The sequence below is a fragment of the Beta vulgaris genome, chromosome 6, assembly GCF_026745355.1.
Source record: "Beta vulgaris subsp. vulgaris cultivar EL10 chromosome 6, EL10.2, whole genome shotgun sequence".
Taxonomy (NCBI): domain Eukaryota; kingdom Viridiplantae; phylum Streptophyta; class Magnoliopsida; order Caryophyllales; family Amaranthaceae; genus Beta; species Beta vulgaris.
In genome coordinates this window covers 57317359-57343979 of record NC_079207.1, presented here as the reverse complement: position 1 = coordinate 57343979, position 26621 = coordinate 57317359, and the positions used below count along the sequence as shown (strand labels likewise).

Genomic DNA, 26621 nt, shown 5'->3' with positions numbered 1-26621 from the left:
ACACAACAGAAAGCGAGCTCTGATTATCGAAGGTTTAAGCTATAATCCTTTTTCGTTTTTCCCCTTAATAAATTGATATCAGTTTCTTACAGAATATGCTTCATAACCAAAAAGAAAAAGAACTCTACCTATTTGAGCTACAATCTCCTGCTGATGCAACGCTGCTTCTGCACGAGGTAGCTCAAAATCATATTCTGGCACCAACAATTTTTAGCAGACCCCTCTAGCTTATCCTCATTCAGATACCGGTATTGGCACAACATAATCTTGTCTCCTGCAGTCCTGCTTATAGCAGCAAAACTCCATCCTCAATTTCTGCTTATGAAAACCAGGCAGCCTATGGCTTATCGCACTACATAAGAATCAGTTTTTTTTTTTTTTTTTTTTTTTTGGGGGGTGGGGGGGGTTTAAAGATTCGGTATATACAACAATAAGAACAAAAACATACGTAAACTACAACTACAATATGTTCATCTTACATCATAATCAATTAATTGTAGGATTTTTGAGAAGAGTCTCATAACCCTAATAAAGTTACAGCCACATTCAGCAGAGAGCAGATTTTTATCTTTTATGAGCTCATGAGCAGACCATGTTGCCTTCTGGATATTAAATTTTAAGTATACGCATCATCTGTCCAATAAGTTTAAAGCAGCTATGTTATCAACTATCTTTGATAGGTAAAACGTCTTGGTGTATTATGGTTATATTGCTCTTGCTGGTACTCAGCATTCGGAACAGAAGTATGAGATAGAAGAGTGCTCTGAAGTTGCCATCCGTCTGGCTCTTGTAGAAACTGTTGTGATTCTATGTAAACCTGGAGCATTCTTATCACAGAACTAACCCTAGGGTCTTCACGGGATCTCAGTGTATGCACAAACTCCTTATATATGGAGCTCAGTATCTTCCTAAACTGAGATTTGTATTTTCTGTGGAGAGCAAACCCTGCCATCTGGGTAAATAGGTGGAAGAAAACAAAGGATATATTACATCAGCATTCAGCAAGACGACAATAATTAAAAAGAAGGGTTTGTCTACATTCTACCCGTGTTTTGTTATAAATCCACATTGCACCCGCACCTTTTTCAAAATCTCCACAGTACACCCCATGGTTTCCTATTGTTATCTATTCACTGATAGATATCACTGGGGAAGTGTTTTATGCGTTAATCTCATTACAGGGTTTAAAAAAAAGAAGTTATTTCATACTTTTTGTCAAAGTGGGAAGAAATTGATTAAAGTTGAATTTTCAACACTTTAGCATCTTAATTAATTAAAACATCTCAAGAACAAAATATGTTAAATAACACCTAAAAGTATGGGCCTCATTGAGACACTTACACAACCACAAGGGCACTATGGAGACTCTAAAAAAGGTGAGATACAATGTAGATTTTCGAGAAATACAGGGGTACAAAGTAGAAAAACCCAATAAAAAACATATTCCCCTTTGTCCCAAATAAATACCACAATCATCCTTCACCTTTCAATTCTTAAGTCTCCACCATACTGTTGTAGTAGTATTTCTTTGAATTTATACCACAATCATCCTTCACCTTTTGAATTTTTAAACCTCCACCATACTACTGTAGTAGTATTCTATTGATTTTTGAGTAAAGGGGTATCTTTAAGGGTAAGATTAAGAATTCAAAATTCAACTTGATACATTTTAAAAGTGGCCTACTGTTTTGGACGGTCTTATATGGAATTTAGACAAATATTTATTGACGAGAGGGCTATAATCTTCTAAACATAAGACAACTTACTCCAAGGAAAGCTTCGAGAGCAACAGCAGTGTACTTATTGGGTGGGATAGCATTTAAGAACCTTGCAAGCCATCTCCAACCTTCTTCCAATCCATGCATATTCTGAACTCCTTCAGCTTCAGTCTACACAAGAAACACATGACGTTTATTTGTTTTGATGTGAAAGAATTGCAAAAAAAACCATTTATGAATTGTGGAGTCTTTGAAAGGAATCTATGAAAACCTGGACTAGAGCCCCATATAGTTTCATCACAGATCCTAACCGTTTCAGATAGTTATCTGTTTTCTCTAGCTCCCCATCTTCTTCCTTATAGCCTATGGCTTTGAAATAATTATCTTCTGTTCCAAATGCAGACTTATGTATGCAAAAGAGAGAAGATATCAGTATTTGAATTTCAGAAACTTGCATTGCTTAAGAATTAACGACGGATAAACAAAATAAACACATTATAAAGGAAAAGCCCATTCTTGGGCTCAAAAAAATCAAGCAATGCACACAATTGATGCAGGGTTGTATCTAAATGAGTCTAAATCAAATGAGAACAATGGTCCAAGTATTGTAGAAACAACAATATCATTAGAAATAACAAAGACAAGACAGAAGAAGTCAGTTTCAGATGAAAGGTGACAACACAAACATTAAGTTCGATATACCTTTGATCTCATTATATGTTTCGGAACAGTGTAGATACAAGCTCTGTGAAACTCTGCAAGAAGACATTCCATGACAGCTGGGACCTGGGTCATTAGCAGTATATACATGAAATAATCAAGAGTAATTGCATAATATAAATAAAGGTTTTAACCCCTAAAACCTTTAACAACCCTGGTGACTAATCTTTTCACCCAAATTTGCCTAATCTGTAATTGTCTGAGCTTTAGCTTATCTGAAAATAAACGTTTCTAGCCCTTGCAGGAACTTATCTGAACTTAATTTTTCCTGAAATAAGATTTTCAAGGTAAAGAGAAAAACCAAAACCACTAAGCAGCTTGGAATTTATATCCATTTTGTTGCCCTGGACGCATTTTGTCATCCCAGCTGTAAGCCTGGCCATATAAACCTAGTTACCTTTTCGGAAGGGTCCGCAGAACTTTACCTAGCCTCTCTAACAGAAGCATTTTAATTGACAAGGAAAAAAGCCAAGAGAGACAGATCTCTATAAGAAGTTAAGGCCACGTTTTCTTGGTGAGCCAAGATAAGCAAAAGCAAAGTCGATACTTATAACTTAATTCCACCCCTTTCTGCTCTCATGTCACTTTTGGTCTCAAATCATTCTAAGGAATGATAGCATTAGTTACACGGATAAAGCTGGATATAAATTTCAGCATAAGCATTAGAAACCAACCAGTACCTGTGCACTAACATAAGTGATTACATGGCAACATGCAAAATAAGAACCATTCTTCTGCTCTGACGTTTCAAAATAAGAGATGACCTGTACAATCAACCAAAAAAATAAATAAACCACTATAGGATATGCACTAGATGAAGGTGGGAGGACAATCAAACATTTTCCAGATTTGGTCGATTCACATACATATTAAAGCATCCACATACAAGAAACTGAGTCCTACAAATGGGAACAGACTATTGCATTATTAGAGCAGGTTAAGTTCTATTGTTATACTACAAAATTGTTCGTATACAATTTTTAACAAGTTCAACAAGCTAATCCTGAACTGCCTGTTAAAAATGCAAAGTTTCGATATCTCTCTGACTTATGTTCAAGAGAATTTATCAGTAGATGTGCTTGCGGTTTGATTGAGCAGTAGCAAACGCCTATAGTACTGTCAGTCTGTCAGTATAGGTTACTTTACGGAAGAGAAAATCAAACAAAGACATTCGACTCGTTATCACACTATTGCTAATTGGGGATTCATAACAATTAACAACACTCCACAGAAATATGTAATGGCATGAAACATTTTTATCTTAATATTCAATTCTATATGAATTTTTTTATTTCATGAGTAGATCATTGAGTGACAAATCCCCAAAAGTGAAAAGAACTGAGACAATTAGTTAGTAAATTGGACAAGTTCTATAAAGAAGATTAAGTGGCCGCATTTTTGTATCACAAACTTATGCATCAGAAACATAATTTATATTCAATAGTCTATAACACAAGGAATTTTTCTGAAAAAAATAAAGGAAATGATTGAGCAGGGAAAGAATACTATGGTGGGTAGTGAAGATTAAAAGAAACTATATGACAGCTTATATATTAGGCAGTACCTTCTTCGCAAATATTGCTACAGTAACAGATTGAGGAAAAGCACGATCGTTGAATATATTCACTAGGTTATTCGCTTTTGATCTGCATAAAGTAAATTCTTTAGAGCATGGCCATATATTTAATCCCACAAACCGATTACACATAATTTTGAAAATTTAAACGAGAGAGAAGATGGCATTCCAAATCATGGTTTGAAATATAGGCTAATACATGAACATGCATATATCAGCCGTCAGATAACCGTTTTACAACTTGCTGCACCAACATCTGGTCGGTATAGAGCAGATATAATACGGGCCGACCCTAGGTCAATACTGCAGAGTTGATCGGTGTAAGAATCATGCTATATCAATCATGACCTTACACGCAACAGTTAACAAATATATGTTCGCATGTGCAAACCATTACCATGATACAACCGCAAGTCCGCAACGCAATTTGTAACTGGCAATGCAAGATGATAATTTGATCAACAAAATGCAGCAAACATGGTAATTGCCAGCTTTATTGCAGCAATAGCAATTCAGTATGAATGCTGCCGTAGGTCATAGGCATTACAGACCCCTGGGAGGCCTAAAGGTAGTCAACTACCCAGTCATACCTTTGGTCAACCTAGAGCATTAGACACTGTTCTAAACTTGAAAACCATAAAGACACCACATCCTACCAAACCCATCTCGTTTAACAACATATCTTCAGACTTCAAGCTCATTTCAACTACGGAAACTATCCAGCAAAACCTGAGTCCTTAGCAAGACAGGATATATTGGGTTATTACAAGTCATTTGTATCAGTTATAACAAAACTTTTTAGGGAACAAAATAAATGCTACATCCCAATTCCCACCATCTTCAACATCACATTACTAACCCCTACTTTTCTATTATATCTAACATCTTTCCAAATTACAAGTGCACTGCCATGGCCTAACATCCTCTCAAATTACAATTGCACTGCCATGTCCTATCACTGTCATCACCTAACAACATTCATGATTCACCTGAGAGACATCTCTTATCAAAACTACCTCTTTTTTTAAAAGTAAGGAGAATTCCCTTGCAAGGAAGAGGGGAAATTGGGGATCCTTATTGCAAGGGGTGAGAATCGAACCCTGTCACAGGGGTGGAAGGAGGACCTCACAACCACTAGGCCAACCTTTACCTATGTTTCTATTTAATATACACAATTGGACTTTTATGTTTGCCAAAAAACTTTAACCATTATTATTAATCATCAATAAAAAAAAGGTATTCTGAAAATTTATATTGAGATGAATCTCATAAGATTCCACATGAGTATAAATCACAGACAATGGACAAAGTGGAGTATATGAATAGTGCAAAAGTACAAAGGGTAGACTAAAAGAAAAGGAGGGAGTTCTATTGAGGAAACACTTTCTCCATCCCATATTAGTTGTCAAATTTTCCTTATAATGTCCAAAAATAGTTGCGAAGTTTCTAATAGTAAGAAACTGCACCATATAATTTCCCATAAAACAAAATTGGCTAATGGCTGGAAGTGCAATTGATGCTTGGAAACATAAGAAAAAAGGAGTTCCCTTATATTCATTTAATCCCTAAATATGAAGAGATGTAAGAGTAAGACACAGAGAGTAGGGCATCTAAATAAAATAGGGCACTATTGTTTCTAGAAAGTTATACTAACCTCCGTTCCTAAATAAGTGCAACAGTTTGACTTTCACGCTTGCCAACGCACAACTTTGACTATTAATACCTCCAATTATGTATTTGTAAAAGTTATGAGAAGTTGATATTATGAAAATATTCATAGATACAAGTTCAACAACATTTTATATGTTAATCTTTTTGTTTTATATATTTGTGAAAAAATACGGTTAAAGTGAAACGTGTGCATAGTGCAAAAGTCAAAGTGTCGCACTTAAAAATAAACGGAGCAAGTACTCCCTCTGTATTTTTTTATCTTTCCTACTTTGACTTTGCACGTTTGCCAATGCACTTATTCTATATTAAATATCTTTCATTACATATTAGTAAAAATTATAATAATTACATATTAACGAAGTACTCATTGAGACGAATCAAACAAGACCCCACATGACTATAGTTTTTCTTATATATTGAGAAAAATCTAAAAGATTCCCTCCAAGTATGAATAGTGTCAAGATTCTAAGTGAGAAAGATAAAAAAATACAGAGGGAGTATAATATAAAGTATCCACAGAACTGATGCAAAGGGGAAGGGACATTTAAGTATGTTAGTTAAAGGTAACTTGAGGAATAAGTTACGAGTTAGAAGGGAAGAAACTCCATATATAGAATATATTAGGGAGTGGGAAAGCATGGAAAATATTGTGAAGAGGTTTTCGTTAATTCTTGGGAGAGAAACAATCCTCCTGAAAGCTTGTTACTATATTATTTTACTGTGATTTTCCAGATTATTGATCAAAGATCCGTTTTCTTTCTTAAAATCTTCTTTTTACATCTGCTTTTTCTCTTTTGAGGAAAACTTTAAACTGCTTTTGAGATATCAGTTCATTACATAATACTACAATGCACGTAATAGATTTAATAAATGGGTTATAACGGTTAATACAGCAGCTTAATAACCTCTAAAAGTCATGGTGTGATTTAAAATATGCAATGCAACAGCTATTTGTAACCTAAATTAGGCAGATGTTATGTTAGCCTGCCCTGCCAGTGGGTTTCAAGGGAAGAAACGGGAACAGGTAAAATACTTCGGTGCACCCAAACATAGCAAGTTGGAAGAAAATGGCTTCTATCAGAAAAAAAAAGAATTCAAGGCTTTCACAATCTTCAAGATGACGAAAGAACTCTCATAAATGTGGAAATTTTGAAACTGTGATTGAAAATCGTCATGGCATTGGCAAAAATATGATCAGTCATCAGAGAGCAGAGACAAGAATGATAATTTGGGGGAAAGGGACGACTCACGGAGCCAATTAAGACTAAGGCTGTGTATAGTTGGACATACTCTTGACCCAGAAAATGATTTCCACCAATCCACCCAACCAAACACAGAGCCTAAATCACTTAACTGAAGCTCAATCAAAGGTACAAATCTGTATCCAACACAACAAGATACACCTTACATCCATATAAACTTCATATTTCCTTTATGGGGACTGAGGTTCCCCAAATAAACTTCATTGATATCATCTCCTCGGTAAATGATACTTGTTCATTATTGGAAGGCTATATGGGAAAGAATTTTCCTTTATTTGCTTTGTCTTCTGTCTACTTATACTAAACACTTCTAATCTGTGCAAAAAAGACAGCAAAGTTGATATTATAATGACAATGACCTTCAATTATGACATTTCCACATCACAGACAATAGAGTAAATTAATTTTTCTTTCATTTAGTGCCCACTAGAGTTTCGAAAGTCCCCTCTCGAAGTCCTAAAGAGGAAGAGGCATCTTTAAATTGCCGGATATATTGGGCTATTACAAGTGAACTTTATGACATAAAAAAACATATGATACTTTTTTCTCTCCATTTTTACACTTCCTTTTACTTTTTTCTCTCTTTATCCACTACTCTTAATCTCCATGCAAAATGCAAAGATAAAGTTTATTGAGGGACGGAGGGAGTACATCAAAACAAGGTAACTGAAAGCATAATCCACCAAATATCCCACAGACCCTAGAGCGTAGGATTAGACAACTTACAACTATGTTTCATGGACCCATTCACTTCAGCTCAAGTACCGTATTCAACACTTAACACTCCAAAAATAAGTTTGGATACTACAGGTGTTCATTTGGACCAATTTCACATAAAATTGGTTTAGTCCAACACTTGGACACTATAGGTGCTCAACACTGACAGCTAATCTGACTAACTACTTAACAACTAATAAAAAACTCATGTAAAATCTGTGTGCCTTCTATCACTTGAGCATGCCAAAGTAGAAACGGATTACTTGAAGAGAAAGATATACCTTACACTGCTTATTGAACAAGTTACTTGATTTATTTGCCTAACGATTTCCCGTTCTTTGGGGCGGAAGTCCTGTCCAGGGACACATATCAATTAGTTTCTGTAAATTGTAGATAACATGTATCTAATTTAGAAACTTGAAATATTTTATAATCAAGACCTTAATACCCCTCCCCCCTGGTCCCTCCAATCCAATAAACACACGCACAAGAGATGACTAAAGGATAGAGCTTTTCACCAACTCATGAACATACATACATCATTGACTTCACAGTAAAATAAGCACTCAGAAGTCAGAATTAACCAATGAAACGAACCCAAATAATGGGGAAAATTTCACTAAAGTACTATGAGGTGTGATTTACACTGAGGTGATAGATTTTTCTAAATAAGAAAAATCTAACAAGAGATGACTAAAGAATAGAGCTTTTCACCAACTCATGAACATACATACATCATTGACTTCACAGTATTCCAAAAGAAGCACTCAGAAGTCAGAATTAACCAATGAAAAGAACCCCAAAAATGGGAAAATTTCACTAAAGTACTGTGAGGTGTGATTTACACTGAGGTGATAGATTTTTCTAAATAAGAAAAATCTATAATTATTCATAGCTGAGAGAAGATAACAAAGAAGGGGGGACAAAATGTCCTCAATCAGAAAAAAAAAAATTATAGTAAAGCCAGTGATTTTTTTTTTGGCAAATAATAAAGTCAACGTCTTTGAATCTCCCAAATCAAATAACTAGCTTAAGTATCCTAAAATCAAACTACTAGAAGTATGGAGATTTCTGATGCCTATAGACAGTAAAATCAAGCATTCAGGTTCTCTCCTTCCCAACTTACAGCAGTTCACCTCTCAAATTATATAGCACAGCAACTCTATTAATTTCCTATGGCCAAAACAGGGGAAATTTAGACTCGAAAATTTGAGATATCTGTGGCATCCAAAACTAATTAACAAGGGTGATAAAAATGGTAGTCTCATATAGTCTTTTGTAGTTTTATCAAAGATTAGAATACCAAATCTGCTCAGATGATAGGATACCTCTATATAGTTATTAAAACATTATGGCTTGTTTTGTTGACATAAAAACACATGAGAAGTAGATGTCTCTAGGAAGTAGCATAATATGAACTTATTTAGTTGGCAAAAATATAGAAAGCACGGGAGGAAGTTGCTTATCTATGTCCTCCTAAGTAGAGCCTTGGATTGGATGTTATGCTTCCTATGACCAACCAAACAACTTTTGCAGCACAATGAAAGCAAAATCCTGGAAATACTACTTCCTGTGTTCAACCAAACAACCAGTATGAAACTTTAAATCTAATTGGCCTTCGATAAGATGCTATGCTTCCTATGATCAACCAAACAACTTTTTGATTTCCTAGAAATTTTACTTCCTGTGTTCAACCAAACAACCACTAAGAAACTTTAATGTAATCGGCCAAAAACTTCAAGCTACCTCATTAACTTTCCCATAAAGGGGGAAAAGGACACGAACCAAAATATGAACAACAAAGAGAAATTGACTTTCAGCTGTTAGAGATTCCCATGGGTACAGCATTACCATGTTAGAACCATAGATGATTGATTGGTTCCTATCCTCTAACTCCTTGTAAGTCTGAATCCTTCTTGCCTCAAGCTTCAGAGCATTTTCTGCAGCCCTAATTAAGTTGCCTACAATCAGAATGAGCATTCAGTTGGGTTAGATGAAGACTAAGGGGACTGATGTTTTCAAAGGAACAACTGTAGCATCACATACTAGACGCACAAAATTGGAAGCCACTGTCATGGAAGTGAGTCAAAAGATCAGTCTAATGAATCTCTTAAACGATAAACAATGTGCAAGCTGACACAATTTTCAATAACAAGTTTGCATCACAGTAAGACAACAAAGTAGATTGTAGGCATGTGATTATCATGTTTTAGCCAACACAATTTTAATGATGTTTTGATTTGAAGAGGGTTGCCAATAAATTCTTAGGAAAAATCAATAAAACCAAAAAAAAAGATCTTGAGTTCGGGGTGAATTTCCTTAAATTTTCAATGAAATATTCAAATACATGCACATAGATTGATTAATTGCATAGATAGACAAACATGTTAAAGGTTGGTTTTTAACACATATGATCTAAGTTTAGTGATCACTTAATTAAAATCACAAGAGTAATAGGTACCTATATCGGTTGTCCAATTTATCTTATAAGGCATCTGATTTTAGCAAAAAAATAATATATTGAGATTTGGGTGATCATTCAACTACAATTAGAAAGGCATAAAAATATTCAAGACAAGAATAATTATGAAAATATTTATAAAAAGTTGAGACTAGAAAGAATGTATTAACTATATTTACAAATTTATTCCTTTATGAATATAAAGATCAACATCATAAAAAGTAGATTGCTAGTATAATAGGAAATATATTGGAATCGACCCTTGCAATTTATACCTTTGTTGCCTAGGTCTGACTATAAGGACGCCGGTGAATTCAATCTTTAGCCTTGAAGAAAGAAGAATTTAAATGAAGATACAAGGAAAGGGAAGAATGAATATTATTGTTTGAATGTGGTTTGAATGTGTTTAGATGTGTTGTTTTACACTGAAGAACATTAGAGGTTTTTGATGTTTATTTTGAGTTGTATTATATGAAAAGTCCGTCTAAAAATACAATTGATATGGGGTATTTATAGTGAAAAATATGATCTGGATTTAGAAAACAGAAGCCGCGGACAAAAATCCCTGCAGAATCATTTATTCTCCTTGTGATTGTCATCCATAATGCCAAAAAGTGATTGTCATCCATAATGCCAAAAAGGCAAAGATATATGTAACCAGAATCATTTATTCCCCTTGTGTCGCCTGTAAAATTGCAAATAATACCCGCAATCTCAACTGTATAACTTATTCAAGTGGCATCAAATTCAATCATGTTAACCTTAACATTTTGCACTTGCCTCTTGTGCTAACACTTCAAGTGCAAATTTTCAAAATGCTTTTTGAAAAATTAAAATACATATCCTAGGTAAAGCTTATCAGATTGGAAAAGAAAAGTACATGACTCCAACAAACTAAACAGGTGGGTACATCAATTCAATCCCCAAGAAGTCACGCAGAAGTGTTATCTACTTATCTAGCATCCAAGTTAGCTACCCCCACAGAACAAGAAAAACTTAACCGAACTAGATGCGTAAGTTATTTAAAGCATCCAATAGCACGAGAGTATATTAATTAACCCCAACCAACAAAGAATTGTTAATCATGCTAAACGTCTGATACCTGCTGACTTGACTGCCTTTGAATCATTTGGTGTAGATGAAGTTGATGGTGCATTTGGTAAAGCCGAAACTGGGCCTGTTTTTGCATGAATAGCATCCTTCCCAGATTTTTCCTTCACCAATTTATCTGCAGCTTCTTTAGCCAATCTTTCAGCTTCCTGTGCAGCCTCTTCAGCTTTTTTAGCAGCCTCCTGCCTAGCCTGCACAACAGCAGAAAAACAAGTAAACTAAATATAAGAGATGGTATAACAATTGAAGCACAGCCTAATTTGCTAAAATCCTGCAAGCTGTGATCTGAAGAAGGCAACATAGTACATGCATAAGGTGTAATTTTGGGCTAGTATTCCAAAGCTGGCCAGCTAGGTAGCGCACTAGGTTCCCGTATCCATTCTACAATAAACATACTTCCTCCGGTTTTTAATATTTGTAACATTTCACATTTAGGAAATTCTCTATTACTTGCCACTGGTAAAATATGCTTTCCTCTCTCTCTCTCTCTCTCTCTCTCTCTCTCTCTCTCTCTCTCTCTCTCTCTCTCTCTCTCTCTCTCTCTCTCTCTCTCTCTCTCTATCTATCTATCTATCCATCTCTCTCTCTCATCTCCTTGGTCACTGTGCACTTTTCAATGTTGCAACTTGCAAGTTCTACTAAATGGAGGAAGTACATTATGGGGATCCAAAATCACTCTGCCTAAACAAAAATCATAAAGTCCTTTGAAACATTTACTTTTGGTAAAAAATATTCTACTGTTTTCAGAACAGAGAATACAACAACTAAGGACAAAACTTCCCCATAATCAATGGACAAAAATAGTTCACTGATCACGTTATCGGGTGTATGTCATTTGCAGGAATCCCAGGAGTGCTGTATAACTCGCGTAAAAGAAAAATCCAGGTAATGCATGGATCAGCATTAGAAAGCCTAAAAAACAACATCTGCAACATTTAAAATAAAAGCGATAGCAGCTGCAAGGGGATGTTTCTTTTGTGGATTTAGAAGCCAAAAACAAATAAAGATGGTCCATCCTATTCCCTGGAGATCAGAATATTCTTCCTGATCAAATCTAATACCTCACTAAATGTGAATTTGTGATAAATCAAAAAATTTAAAATCTCTTACCTAAATTCCCCCCTATTCTCCTCTAACTCTCTTACTTCTTTGGTAATTTCATTCTTCACCATATACCCCAAGGCTTCACGAAATTTACTAGGTATCACAATGTTTTAGAAAATAATTTTATGAAGCCCCTAAACCTAACAACATGGTGGAGAAAAAGGTAATCTTTACCAAAAGAGGTCGGGAAGAGAGAGATTGGTGGCAAGGGTAATGCGAATAAGACGATATGGGAGTTAGGGGAGGAATTAAAGAAGTAAAGCACAGTCAGAATTAGAGGCATTTATTGCATTATGCCAAACGTCCAAGTACCTGGTGAATATTTGAAAACATGGGGGCACATGGTTGACTAAATTAAACCTTAGGGGTACTTGGTGAAAATTCCATTCCCCTTTCAAGTCTTTTGCTGGAATGACATTGTAAGGTTTACAACAAACCTCTTCTTCTTTTGCCTTCTGTAGGCGAATTCTTTCTTCTTGTAATGCCTTCTCTTTTCTTTTGGCTTCTTCAAGTGCAGCGTCATCTCTTATTCTTCTTTCTTCCATTTGAGTTCTGTGTTCATGATCCCTTTGAATAGCTGTCAAGTGATTATCAAGAGCTTCAGCACTGCAGTGATTGCAAGACACGATCAAACAAGAGAAAGTTAAGTAGGCTTGTCAACATACATAAATAACATGTACTACATTACATAGGGTGAAAGCTATAATTTCGGGGCGGGGGAGTGGGGGAGTTGCCTTCAACCAAATTTGACCTCAGAGATGGTTTGAATCCAGCCAATGCCAAAGCCTGGAAATAAAAGAATGAAAACCACAACACTCGAGGCAAATAAAACTATGTGACATCTTACATCTTGCGCTGGTAATGCAAGTCCAGCTTTCTGTCCATTTGCCGTCTAGCATCATTATTTTTCTCAACTTGAACGTAGGCCGATGTAGACTTCTCCTTTTCAGCAACCAACTGTGTCTCCAATGTGACAAGTTGGTTCCTTATTTCTTCCTGTCAGATAGTATCAATACATTATTTCTGCCCCAAAGTAGAAACCATAATCCTTCCTTCAACAGAGTATCACTAATTCTAGTTCACATGTCTCCTGGAGAATAACTTCCCTAAAATAGGACACTTACATCAAGGTTTAACTTCCAATTCTTATGGATTAATGCAATTTTTATGAAGTTCCAGAAATTGACTCTTATTTCATATATGAAAAGACACCCATAGTACCAAGAAAAAAAATGCTCGCTTAGTTCTCCAATAAATGTCATTTAGGCTTATGCACATGAATCTTGGCCAATTTCCCTAATTGCTGTAAAACATTGCACAAATCTGCCATTTAGGTATAAAAGAAAACGCTGGAGACATTTGGCGACATATTCATTAAAGTTTATAATATGACACTGGCAGTGTTCACTATCTTATTCTTTTCTCATATTTTAACTACCTTGTTTTTACTATCTAAGCTAATGTTTCCTCAAAACAAAATGGGATGCGAAATGAACCCCACAAAATTGTTTAATCATTGAAAAAGGATTATAGGATTGTTGAAATATACTTCCCCTGTCCTTTTTGTATTGCAACATAATTTTTCATGGTTAAATTTGACAAACTTTGACCATATATTTATTCAAATGCAATCAGACTTAGTTCTCAAGTGAGATACCGTTAGATTCGTCTCAGTGTATACTCGATGTTAGTGATCAAAGGGGAGGGGGAAAGGCTAAGAAATTCTAAATACTAGCATGCACTAATAGAGGATGGAAATGAAGATGATTGAGGGAGAAAATGCACAAAAAATGCAATGCTAGCATGCAAAGACTATCAAAATATATACATGAGTGAGACTAAATTCTCACTCATCAAAATTTCCCCAAGCTTGCCAATTGTTTGTCCTCAAGCAATCAACAAGGCAAGGGAAATATGCAAAAATAAAGTAAAAGACACATTATCAAGAGTTATCAAAAAATAAAGCACTTTTCACCGTTTTGCTGAAGTCAACTAATAAAGAAGTGGTTCGAACCAAAGAACAAAGAGCAATTTTTCAAGACAAATTCATTCCAAGTATATCCACGGGTTAAGGTAGAGAAAAAAAAAATCAAGATTCCAATTAGGATACTTTCTTAAATCTTTTACTAGCTCATTAGAGACACTCCTAGCTATTCAAAAAACAATGGCTCTTCTAAAGGCATAGAAGCTCCAAATGCTAGTCCACCTTCCCTAAATACACAATTAAGCTTTAGACTCAACTATACTTGAAACCGTGGCAAAAGTTGAGAGCCCATATTGACTATCATGAGGTCTTTTCTGGAAGTTGTTAAAGTCATAGGTTTTTCCTAGATTCATTCTTTACACGAATTCATTTTTCCATGAATTGCTCAAAACCAAAAAGTTCATCAAAACTCAAGATCTAATAAATCAAATAATTCAAAACGACTCTTCAACTTAAATACTAAACATGGGAGGCATCCACAAGCTCACCTCTTTTATTAACTTTTTTACTCTTTTTGTGCTTTTCATTTTTCACTTTTTTTTTGTTCCTTTTTCACGTCTTTTTGGTTTTGCTTTTTTTTCCCTTATTATGGGTCTTTGCTATACAAAGATGAGATTGACTTTCACTAGAAAATTACAAGCACTTTTGGCTTTTGTGCCACTTATTACACATAATGTAAAGTAAAGCCTAAATTTCTTTTTTCGGACACAAGGATTACATCTAAGGATACACGGAGATTGCAAATGGGAAACAAAAATACCCAAGCATGAGCAACTTAGTCAAAATTCAAGACGAGACGTGCAATTGAAAACACTTTATAAAGAGTTATCAAAAACTAAAGCATTGTTCACGGTTTTGCCGAAGTCAACTAATAAAGAAGTGGTTCGCAACAAAAGAACAAAAAGCAATTTTTCAAGACAAATTCATTTCAAGTGTATCCACCGGTTAAGGTAGAGAAAAAGAATAATCAAGATTCCAATTAGGATACTTTCTTAGGCCTTTTACTAGCTCATTATAGACACTCCTAGCTATTCAAAAAAACAATGGTTCTTCTAAAGGCATAGAAGCTCCAAATGCTAGTCCACCTTCTGTAAATACACAACTAGGCTTTAGACTCAACCATACTTGAAACCGTGGCAAAAGTTGAGGGCCCATATTGACTATCATGAGGTCTTTTCTGGAAGTTGGTACAGTCATAGGTTTTTCCTCGAATCATTCTTTACATGAATTCATTTTTCCATGAATTGCTCAAAACCAAAAAGAAGTTCATCAAAATTCAAGATCTAATAAATCAAATAATATAAAACGACTCTTCAACTTAAATACTAAACATGAGAGGCATCCACAAACTCACCACTTTTATTAACTTTTTTATTCTTTTTGTGCTTTTCATTTTTTCACTTTATTTTTTCCTTTTTCACGTCTTTTTGGTTTTGCTTTTTGTTCCCTTATTATGGGTCTTTGCTATACAAAGATGAGATTTACTTTCACTAGAAGATTACAAGCACTTTTGGCTTTTGTGCCACTTATTACACATAATGTAAAGTAAAGCCTAAATTTCTTTTTTGGATACATGGAGATCACAAATTGGACACAAATATACCAAGCATGAGCAACTTAGTCAAAATTCAAGACTAGACGTGCAATTGAAAACACTTTATAAAGATTTATCAAAAACTAAAGCACTTTTCACGGTTTTGCCGAAGTAAACTAATAAAGAAGTGGTTCGAAACAAAAAAACAAAAAGCAATTTTTCAAGACAAATTCATTCCAAGTGTATCCACCGGTTATGGTAGAGAAAAACAATAATCAAGATTGCAATTAGGATACTTTCCTAGGCCTTTTACTAGCTCATTATAGACACTCCTAGCTATTCAAAAAAACAATGGTTCTTCTATAGGCATAGAAGCTCCAAATGCTAGTCCACCTTCCGTAAATACACAATTAGGCTTTAGACTCAACTATACTTGAAACCTTGGCAAAAGTTGAGGGCCCATCTTGACTATCATGAGGTCTTTTCTGGAAGTTGGTACAGTCATAGGTTTTTCCCCGATTCATTCTTTACATAAATTCATTTTTCCATGAATTGCTCAGAACCAAAAAGAAGTTTATCAAAATTCAAGATCCAATAAATCAAATAATTCAAAACGACTCTTCAACTTAAATACTAAACATGGGAGGCATCCAGAAACTCACCTCTTTTTTTAACTTTTTTATTCTTTTTGTGCTTTTCATTTTTCACTTTTTTTTCCATTTTCACGTCTTTTTGGTTTTGCTTTTTGTTCCCTTATTATGGGTCTTTGCTATACAAAGATGAGATTTACTTTCACTAGAAGATTACAAGCACTTTTGGCTTTTGTGCCACTTATTACACATAATGTAAAGTAAAGCCTAAATTTCTTTTTTGGATACATGGAGAACGCAAATTGGACACAAATATACCCAAGCATGAGCAACTTAGTCAAAATTCAAGACTAGACGTGCAATTGAAAACACTTTATAAAGATTTATCAAAAACTAAAGCATTTTTCATGGTTTTGCTGAAGTCAACTAATAAAGAAGTGGTTCGCAACCAAAAAAACAAAGAGCAATTTTTCAAGACATCCATTCCAAGTGTATCCAAGGGTAAGGTAAAGAAAAAGAATAATCAAGATTGCAATTAGGATACTTTCTTAGGCCTTTTACTAGCTCATTAGAGACACTCCTAGCTATTCAAAAAACAATGGCTTTTCTAAAGGCATAGAAGCTCCAAATGCTAGTCCACCTTCCCTAAATACACAATTAGGCTTTAGACTCAACTATACTTGAAACCGTGGCAAAAGTAATACTAAGCATGGGAGTCATCCACAAATTGACCTCTTTTATTTTACTTTTTTATTCTTTTTGTGCTTTTCATTTTTCACTTTTTTTTTTTCCTTTTTCACGTCTTTTTTATTTTGCTTTTTGTTCCCTTATTATGGTTTTTTGCTATACAAAGATGAGATTGACTTTCACTCGAAGATTACAAGCACTTTTGGCTTTTGTACCACTTATTACACATAATGTAAAGTAAAGCCTAAAATTTCTTTTTTGGGACACAAGGATTACATCTAGGGATACACGGAGATCGCAAATTGGAAATAAAAATATCCAAGCATGAGCAACTTAGTCAAAATTCAATACTAGACGTGCAATTGAGCATTCATTAGCTTCATTCGGTATACTCTAACACAATCAAGATTAGGCAATTCCTAAATGACTTAACCCATGCTCACACTCTTCCAATGAGTCTCTATTCATATACTCTAGAGTCGAAGAGAGGAAACCACATAACTCATTATTAAGCGTCATTCTTGGGCAAGCAAACCATGTTTAGTGCTTTTACTAAAATAAATCTATTATTTATTTATTTTGATAAATATGTAAATGCTCTACATGCAACTAACCAACTATATCACATTCAAAGAGATAAGAAATTATTAGTTCAAAAAAAAAAACAAGTAATTATCATCATTAACAATCCAACTTTTTAACACTAAATTTTGCATGACCCTAGTGGAGTTACATGGGTTTTTGGTTGGCCCTCGGAGGCGAGGATTTACCACCATCACCTTTAAAACTTCCCCAATTACAACCAATATGCCTTTTGGAGGCCCATTTCCCGCTCATCCAACTCTCAATCCTCGACCACTACCTTCTCGACCATTATCGCTTCGGCGCGTCTATACTAAGCAAGAGCTTAGTAAAATGACTAAGGAAGACCTTGTTGTATTTATATGGAAACCGAGACCTCACTCGTTTAGGGGAAATGTTAAACTCCAGTTTCAATTTCCTAGAAAGGTGTGTGGAGATTAAAGAAAAAGGGGAACTCTATAAGGGGCACATAAACACAGGTGGCATGATATCTTTGATAGCTATCTGCAAGGGTTTTGGGGAGCACCTAAAACAACTCAAGGCCGTAGATAGTAATTCTTTCCGCAACCTTGATGCATTGCGGTGGATACGTCTTACCCTAGCGTGGGAGTTGGCATGTAAGGCTCACCACCATTATTGATCGGGAAGCAGATAATGTTTGGAATGTAGCTAGTGAGCCCGAAAATGAGAATCCCCCTCCCCGTGTGGAGCATATTGTTCCCCTCCCCATGGTCTCCCTAGTAGGTAACCCCAATCTTCCTCCTCTTCCTCTATTGATCTTAAACATGCTACCACCTCCCTCTCTCTCACGCAAAATCATATCCTTTCTATGACGGAGGACATGCGGAGTGACCATGATGATATGATGATACAAACCAACCAAATCTACAATTACCATGTAGAAAGAGGTGATTTTGCACCATACATGAACTACCCCCATTGGCCCCCTCAACATGGGTTGGTCCCCTGTTGGCAAAACAACCAACCCACCTACCCCTACCACCCCCACCGTTATCCACCCTATGTTTATAAGGAACCCAGTGGCACAAACCCGATTGGTGATCCCAACTACCCTTATGTGCCACCCCCCGTGACGGTGGTGGTGGTAATAGTAGTTGTATTCCCCCACCCCCTTATTATGGGTACCCTGGGATACTTCGGCGGTTGGGACACTCATCTGATGCCTCCTTATGGCAACTACGGCGATCTTCACCCACAGATGAACTAGACCCACGGTCTAGTCATTGCCCTTCCCCTCTTTTTCCTCATTAATGGATATAGGGGTGTGCACCAATCCAGGACCGGGTTGTACAGGAATTGGCCAAACCGGAATCTGGTATTTTTTTGGACCGTACCGGCCCGGAATTTTCCGCTCCGGTCTTTGACCTATTGGATCGGAATTTATACTTTTAAAAAAAATCTTTTTTATTTTACATATTTATAAACTGAATACATCAAAGATTAATAATTTTAGGGAAAATTTCAAAAACTACCTTTTATAAACAACTTCATTCAAAAAACTACCTTTTAAAAATTTTCTTTCAAAAAACTACCTTATGTACAAATTCCTTTCAATATACTGCCATTTAACATTTATATTTAATACTACTTAATTAATAACAGTCGTTGTAGGTGTTGCTGCCAATGGGGTAGCGAGAAAAGAAGAGAGAAACGAGAGTGGAAGAAAGAAAAACAATTTACGGTGACTCAATTATTAGTGATTAAACCCTATTTATATTAAAATGGTAGTATATTGAAACAAATTTGTTATATAAGGTAGTTTTGTGAAATAAAATTTTTAAAAGGTAGTTTTTTAAATTTTTTTGATTATAAAAGGTAGTTTTATGAAATTTTCCCATAATTTTCTTAACAATAATCCTAAGGTTCGTCTTTAACTTTCTAATTTTCTACCTTATTGAACATTTTTTAGCCTATAAATTTTTTTTTACTAAAATAATAGAAATTCGGTTCCAACCGGTCGGAACCGGAATTTTCCGGGTTTGGACCAAACCGGATAACCGAAATCATTTTTTTTTTTTTTGAACTGAGGACCGGAATCTCTGGTCCAATCCATATTGCGGTCCAGTCCATAATCTAGTCCGACCTTGGTATTTGCACAGCCCTAAATACATATGCAAATCTTGGGGGTGCGTTTATTTTACTTCAATTAAGTGCTTGAATGTATGCATGACGGGTGATGGTGGATATTAGGGGGTATGAAGCTTTGAAGGGGTAGTCGTATTGAGGAACAGTCCATAATCTAGTCCGACCTTGGTATTTGCACAGCCCTAAATACATATGCAAATCTTGGGGGTGCGTTTATTTTACTTCAATTAAGTGCTTGAATGTATGCATGACGGGTGATGGTGGATATTAGGGGGTATGAAGCTTTGAAGGGGTAGTCGTATTGAGGAAATAGGAAAATTGGTGGTGGTGTGGTGGTGATTTATGCTTTTTGGTATGTATTCAAGTTGTCCCATCAAGACCACTAGATTGTTAATGATGATAATTACTTGTTTCTTTCAAACTAATAATTTCTTATCTCTTTGATCCTTCAAATGATGATTCAACAACAATACATTCATTGGGAACTCCTCTCACCTTTATCTTGTAAATAATTCAATTGCTTTTGTCGTATTGTTGCATGTCGACCATTTCCATATTTACAAAAATAAAAGAACTTTTAGATTTTGTTACAGTAAAAGCACTAAACATGGTTTGCTTGCACAACAATGACGCTTTATAATGAGTTATCTGGTTACCTCTCTTTGACTCTAGAGTATATGAATAGAGGCTCATTTTTGGAATAGTGTGAGCATCACTGACATGACTTCAATTGCTTGTCCTCAAGCAATCAAGTTGCGAAGGGAAATATGAAAAAAAAAAGTAAAAGACACAATATAAAGTGTTATGGAAACTAACGCACTTTTCAAGGTATGGCCTAAGTCAACTAATAAAGAAGTAGTTCGCAACCAAAGAACAAAGAGCAATTTATTAAGATATTCATTCCAAGTGTGTTCACGAGTTAAGGTAGAGAAAAAGACTATCAAAATTGCGATTAGGACATTTTCTTAGGAATTTTACTAGCTCATTAGAGACACTCCTAGCTATTCTAAGTCTTCAAAAGGCATAGAGGTCCAAATGCTAGTCCACCTTCCTTTAATACACAAAGGCCTTATGCTCCACTTTACTTGAAACTCTGGTGAAAGTAATACTAAGCGTGGAAGGCATCCACAAATTTACCTCTTTTGTTGAACTTTTTATTCTTTTTGTGCTTTTCATTTTACTTTTGTTTTTTTCCTTTTTCACGCCTTTTTTTTACTGTTATGGTTTTGCTTTTTGTTCCCCTATTATGGAACTTTGCTATACAAAGATGAGACTAACTTTCATTCATAGAAAAAAAACGCGTTCGCGGTAACGGTTGCATTTTTGCGGGAATGTCCCATAACGGCCAAATAGAACGTTTCGCGGCCGTCGCGACGTGAATTTTTTGGAAAAATTCACATAAGTGGCAATTTAATTTTGTTTTATGTTTTTTTCTTTAAATTGTGTCTAATAGTATTATAAATGCACTATTATGGATATTTACAAATATATTTTAAATTTATTAATATAGTTTGAAGTTCAAAGGTTTATACTAACAAAAAGTAAAATGAAAAAAAACCCAATGGTTTACACTTTACTGTATATAGTTGTTCACTGTTTGAAAGAGGAAGAGAAGAGGTGTACCGTCTACTACTCTTAATTATACTGTGGTACAGCTGCACTGCTACTTTTTAAATATAAAAAAAGTACAATTGTACTACCACTTTTTAAATAAAGCATTGCTTCAGTTTTTGGTTTACATGGTACCATGTAAAAAGTCAGCAAGTCTTAGATGAGAGAAAAGCCCCGTGTCCCATCTTCGATTGCTGTCGCCGGAGACGACAACCGGCAGAAGATTCAACGTGATTCGGCTCGCCTCCATCCCACAAGTAAAAGCCCCATAAATTAATTTCTTCTTGTGATGGATCTTGTCGTCAATTTCTAGATCTAAGGTTTCTCCTTCCTAATTCTCCCTCTTTCGCTTCTTCTTCTTCCTTTAACTTTTTTCAGAAATAACGGGCATTCTTATATAAAACCCGTTACAGAACGGCGTTCCACCGTTACAGAACGGTATCGCGGCGAGTTTGGTGTAAATTCCAACTCCCGGCGTTTCTCGGAACGGTGGGTCTGAAATCCGTTACAGAACTGCTATTTTGTAACGGAACGGGCTGAGTTTTTAATCCCTGCTTTCATTAGAAGATTACAAGTACTTGTGGCTTTTGTGCCACTTATTACACATAGCGTAAAGGAAAGCCTAAGTTTCTTGAAGAGTTTTATTTTGGGACACAAGGAGTACATCTAGGATACATGGGACTCCAAATTAAAAGCAAAAATACCAAAGCATGAGTGGATAATTTTAGGGCTAAGGTCTACACGGAGTATGGATAATATTTCAATTGTGCTCCAATCGGAGGATTCCGCAGACAACAAGAGTTAGTGAGATTTAGCTTTGGTGAAACACCAGGAGCTAGCGTAGGAACCAGGGAAGAAAAACTTGGTTGTTCCGTTCTAGAACGGGCGCTTTGTAACGGGTTTGAGAGTTGCCGTTTCGAGAAAACCCGTTCTAGAACGGTGCAAGGAAATTCACACCAAAATCGGCCGGCAGACGGATTCGCATCGTTCTAGAACGTTTTCTTGGTCGCTTTGTGTAAAAACGCGAGGAAGAGAAGGAAATATGAGAACAAAAGCACAAAACTGACTTAAATTTCTCAAATTAAATCTTACTCGGGTTCTTTGTACTCTAATTCGACGCAAACCCCTCAAGTAATTGCATTAAAGAAATGGAAACCCTAATTTTAAAGAAAACCCTAATTGCGTGTGGGAGGTAAATGATGTCCCCTACTTCGTCGGTCACGACAAGCAATATTGTTGACATACCGTGGCTGCTTCAGGTAACAGCCACCGGCAGCAGTCGCTGAAGCAGATTAGTGCTCTCTTTCCCTCTTTGTCGATCTGATTCTTCCTCTTCTTTTCTCTCTCTTCTTTTTTCTCACGTCTCAACTCTCACGTGACTACGTGAGAATTGAGATAAATATCTCTTTCTGTGTCATCTTTCTTCCCTTTTTTTAATTTTTATTCTCTTATTCTTTTTATTCCAACACACAGTCACATATTTACTATTTTTTAATTGCACTATTCTTTTTGGTAGTGTTGTCTTCCATTTTACTTATACACGAGCTCTTGTAAAGGATTGTATGTTCAAATATCATCAAAAGTACCCCCAAAGAGTGTATTTAACTATTTACTATTTCTTTCAATCAATCACGCTTGGTTTCGTTTTGTTGATTCAAAAATGTGCACCAGTTCTTTTGAGTTGTTATATCTGTTTGAGATTAATAAAGTCGCAAAAGAAAAAAGAAAGGAAAAAAAATCCTTAGCTAACATTTTCAAATGTGTCAGATGTGCTTCCAGAAATTCTTATATAAAGCCTTCTACTACATATAACTTCCAATCCATACAATTGGTAGAGACACAAATTAGGGGAGCTAGAAATGTAGAAGGCAACAGCTCCAATAACGCTAGTTCCATAAATGTAGGGTGTGAGAAATTAAGAACATCCTAATTGGAGATTCCAAAGGTTTTTTAAATATATGACGATAAAACAAAGTGACGTGGTTAACAGACACTACCCAGGAATAAAGTAAATTTCAGAGAAACATTAATTGACGTTAGAGAACTTGTGATATCGTTAAAACTTGTGTCAAACTTGAAACTATATTCTAGCACAATTCCAAGAGAAAAAAACCAGTCATGGTCTAGAACAGCAGTAGACATATCAAGTATAAGCAAAAAATAACAGACCTTGACGCCAAGCTGGTATTCATGTTCTATCTCATGGAATGCACCTTCTACCACTCCAATTGGATCCATGACAGTAACTTGCAATCGCTGCATATTTTCGCCATCTGAATCATCACTTTCACTGGAAAAAATATTCACTGTTTTTTAGTATAGATTACATATCAGGGGAAAGAAACTCGATCGCGGTCGAATTCGCGGGAATGGCTTGTAATGGAGAAATAGAATGTTTCGCGGCCAACACGGCGTGAATTTTTTTATAAAATTCATATTTATATGTTCTAACCTTATTTGCATTGTTTTAGTTTATTAAGCATTATTACAACATAATGTAATCAAATCTATTAAAATCATGCTTCATCAGCTATATAGTTAAATCATAAAATATTTTGGCCAATGTTTGGAAGAGAGGACGTAATGGGGATAAAAACATTCTAAAGTGGCGAGTTCGCGTTACGGAACAGACAACGCGGCGAGAAGTATGTGATATTTATTATGGCGTTCCGTAATGGAATTTCGCAGAACGGCATATCCAAAATCCGTTACAGAACGGCCGCTGTAATGGAACGGGAGAGTTTTAATTCCATGTTCCATATAGATAAAGCTCACATGCGACCAACCAAATTTAAAGCATAATCCCCAACTCTCCTCCATCCAAGTCAAATGTATTATTTCCTATTGTTCACACTATCAACTTCAAAAGCTGTCCCCTATTCTTTCTAACGTCACACGTAAATTTATCATCATATGCTTCAGACAGACATACTGTTCAAAAAGATCTCTAGCACATGCAAGACAATAGACATGAGAATATGATTAAAATATCCAAAATGTAATTCAACCATGTAGATGGTGAAGATAATACTGCAGCATGAGAAAAATTGCCATTTTATGTTCGCAGTGTCCAAAGAAGACATTAATATATATTCTTATGCAAACTGCAAAGTAACATTAAAATCTTAATTCCCTTGTTACTATTTCAACAATTGCCTCAGTTTATCCCATCCATCTCCAATTGTCACTTTGCTTAAAAAGCTTATACATATTATTCATTTTCTTGATTTTTACTCGCTAAAATAAAGTGACAATCGTTGTTAGGACTTAGGAGCATATAATTCCTGCTACTGGAAAGACATTCACTCTAGAGTAGGCTCCAAATTAATTAACAAAAAAGGTAGAATACCAAAGATTGAATTTATATCCATGACATAAATGAATTATTCATCTAAATGCCAACTAATAAACATAATCGACGAACACGAGCACAAATACGTTGTACTATATATGTAATTTGGATACAATTATTACAATACCTGAGAAAAATATCATTGCAATCAAAACGAGTTGCTGGCACCAAGCTTCTATCCTCAATTCCATCCTCGGCGTCGGAATCACTCATCAAATCATCATCCACTCGCATCACAAACGCCTTCTGACTTTCCACATTCTTCTCTCTTCTCCCAATCCTAGAAATTCCTCTATAAAGCAATAATAACACACAAACAAGAATAAGTAAACAAATAGATATAGCGCATTTTAGCTAGTATGATTAGTACAGCAAGAAAGAAAAGATTACCGAGATGCTGATTTAATGAATGCTGTAGGAACTAAAGGAGAATTAGAAGCATTATTGTAAAGATTAGACTCCAACGAATTCAACTCCGATAAAAGATCATTGAAGCTCCAATTAGGGTTCGGGTCGATTGATAACCCGTTTACAATTTTTGAAGGATGCAGCTCCAGTTTGATAACACCCCTTCAGATTTAAGCATAAAACAAGTTAAGAAGTAGAAAATTGTGAGAATAATTGGAAATGAAAACATGAAATTAACAACTTACATAATTTAGGGATTCGAGATGAATGTAATAGAAACCCTAGTTTTGGTGGAAGAGTATGAGAGAGAATGAAATCAAGTTGCTGGTGAAGGACTGAACTCTGAAAGTATTGATGTAAAGAGAGAGAAAGTGTGAAGACAGAAGGGGAAGAGAGCTAGAGAAGGAAAAGAGAGGGAGTTCGAACTTCAAAGCTTCTCTTCTACTTATCAGCCACTCAAAATACTCAAGAGTCCCTGCACGTAAAGAGCAAAAGAGTATTAGCAAATGGAGAAGAAATTGAGAAAGTGAACGTGAAAACCTTTACAAAGATCCTCTTCTACTAATCTAGTTCCCATAGCTAAACGCATAGGAATGAACCAGATAATAAACATGTAAGGGAAGTGTGTTAACTTGAGCATAATGACAATTGAGGTGAACTATAGGTATGGTGTTATATAATAATATTTCACTAAAAGTGCAACTTTAATAGTAATCTTAAATTTCATTGATAGTTGAAAGCAAAGTTAAATTTACTACAAGCAACAATATGAACTGCAATAAATATGAAAAACTGCCCAGATAAAGAAGGCGCACACACTCAATAGGAAAGCTAGTTCTCCTCTCTACAATCAGGCCAATTCAATTCGTCATTAACAACTTCCCAAAAGTGTACGATGAGTCACAAATCACTATAATCAATCCAACTTGGAGCTTTATATATATATCACATCTGTTTTTCTCCAATTTGTAACCTGAATTTAGGACATTGTTTGCTAACAAGGAGTATGTCTTCTGTTTTTGTTTTTCTTCAGTTGGACTGATTCAAGATAGGAGAAATTACTTTTACTTATGAGACCACCACTGCATCATATTCTCCTCATAGAACATATGCATCTAAGCATCATAGAGCATCTTCATCTAATCTCTCACTTTTAGCATTTCTTTTGTCAGGCTTCTAGGCAGTGGCGTATCCAGGATTTCACCCACGTAGGTTCAAAATTAAAGAGACATAAACAAAAAAAAAGACCAATTTAAATTGCTTAAAAATAAAATACATCAATTCAAGTTCGGAATTACAACCGATAAATACAAGAATAATTTCTTGAATTACAAGAAAAGAAACTAAAAAATCATTCTACGAGTTTTCATATTTTGCAAGCATTCTAATACATCATCACTAACTCTTGCAAAAAGATCTCTCTCAAGA

The 26621-nt window shown here is 35.4% G+C and overlaps 1 protein-coding gene across 2 annotated transcripts; it reads right to left on the bottom strand.

Annotated features, from left to right (window-relative positions):
• On the bottom strand, positions 1-25813 carry LOC104897210 (mRNA export factor GLE1). 2 transcript variants are annotated; one of them, XM_048637480.2, is made up of 15 exons: positions 25439-25810; positions 25176-25355; positions 24913-25077; positions 23603-23723; positions 13187-13335; positions 12777-12945; positions 11228-11426; positions 9516-9625; positions 7946-8016; positions 4003-4084; positions 3119-3202; positions 2421-2504; positions 1990-2121; positions 1767-1889; positions 1-952 (listed from the first exon to the last, which is right to left on the bottom strand). In XM_048637480.2, coding segments are annotated over exons 1-15 (1956 nt in total). In that variant the 5' UTR covers positions 25441-25810; the 3' UTR covers positions 1-667. The 2 variants fall into 2 exon arrangements, 1 of the variants encoding a protein (XP_048493437.1); XR_007270346.2 differs by having other exon boundaries at positions 811-952; positions 2030-2121; positions 25439-25813.
• Positions 25814-26621: the final 808 nt, after the last annotated feature.

Bases quoted from the DNA above. Each gene is read 5' to 3' on its own strand.
- LOC104897210 (XM_048637480.2), bottom strand. The intron at 8,017-9,515 runs GTAATGCTGTAC...GTCCCTGGACAG, and splicing joins TCATCTATGGTTCTAACATG to GACTTCCGCCCCAAAGAACG. The intron at 1,890-1,989 runs GTTTTCATAGAT...TTTCTTGTGTAG, and splicing joins TATATGGGGCTCTAGTCCAG to ACTGAAGCTGAAGGAGTTCA.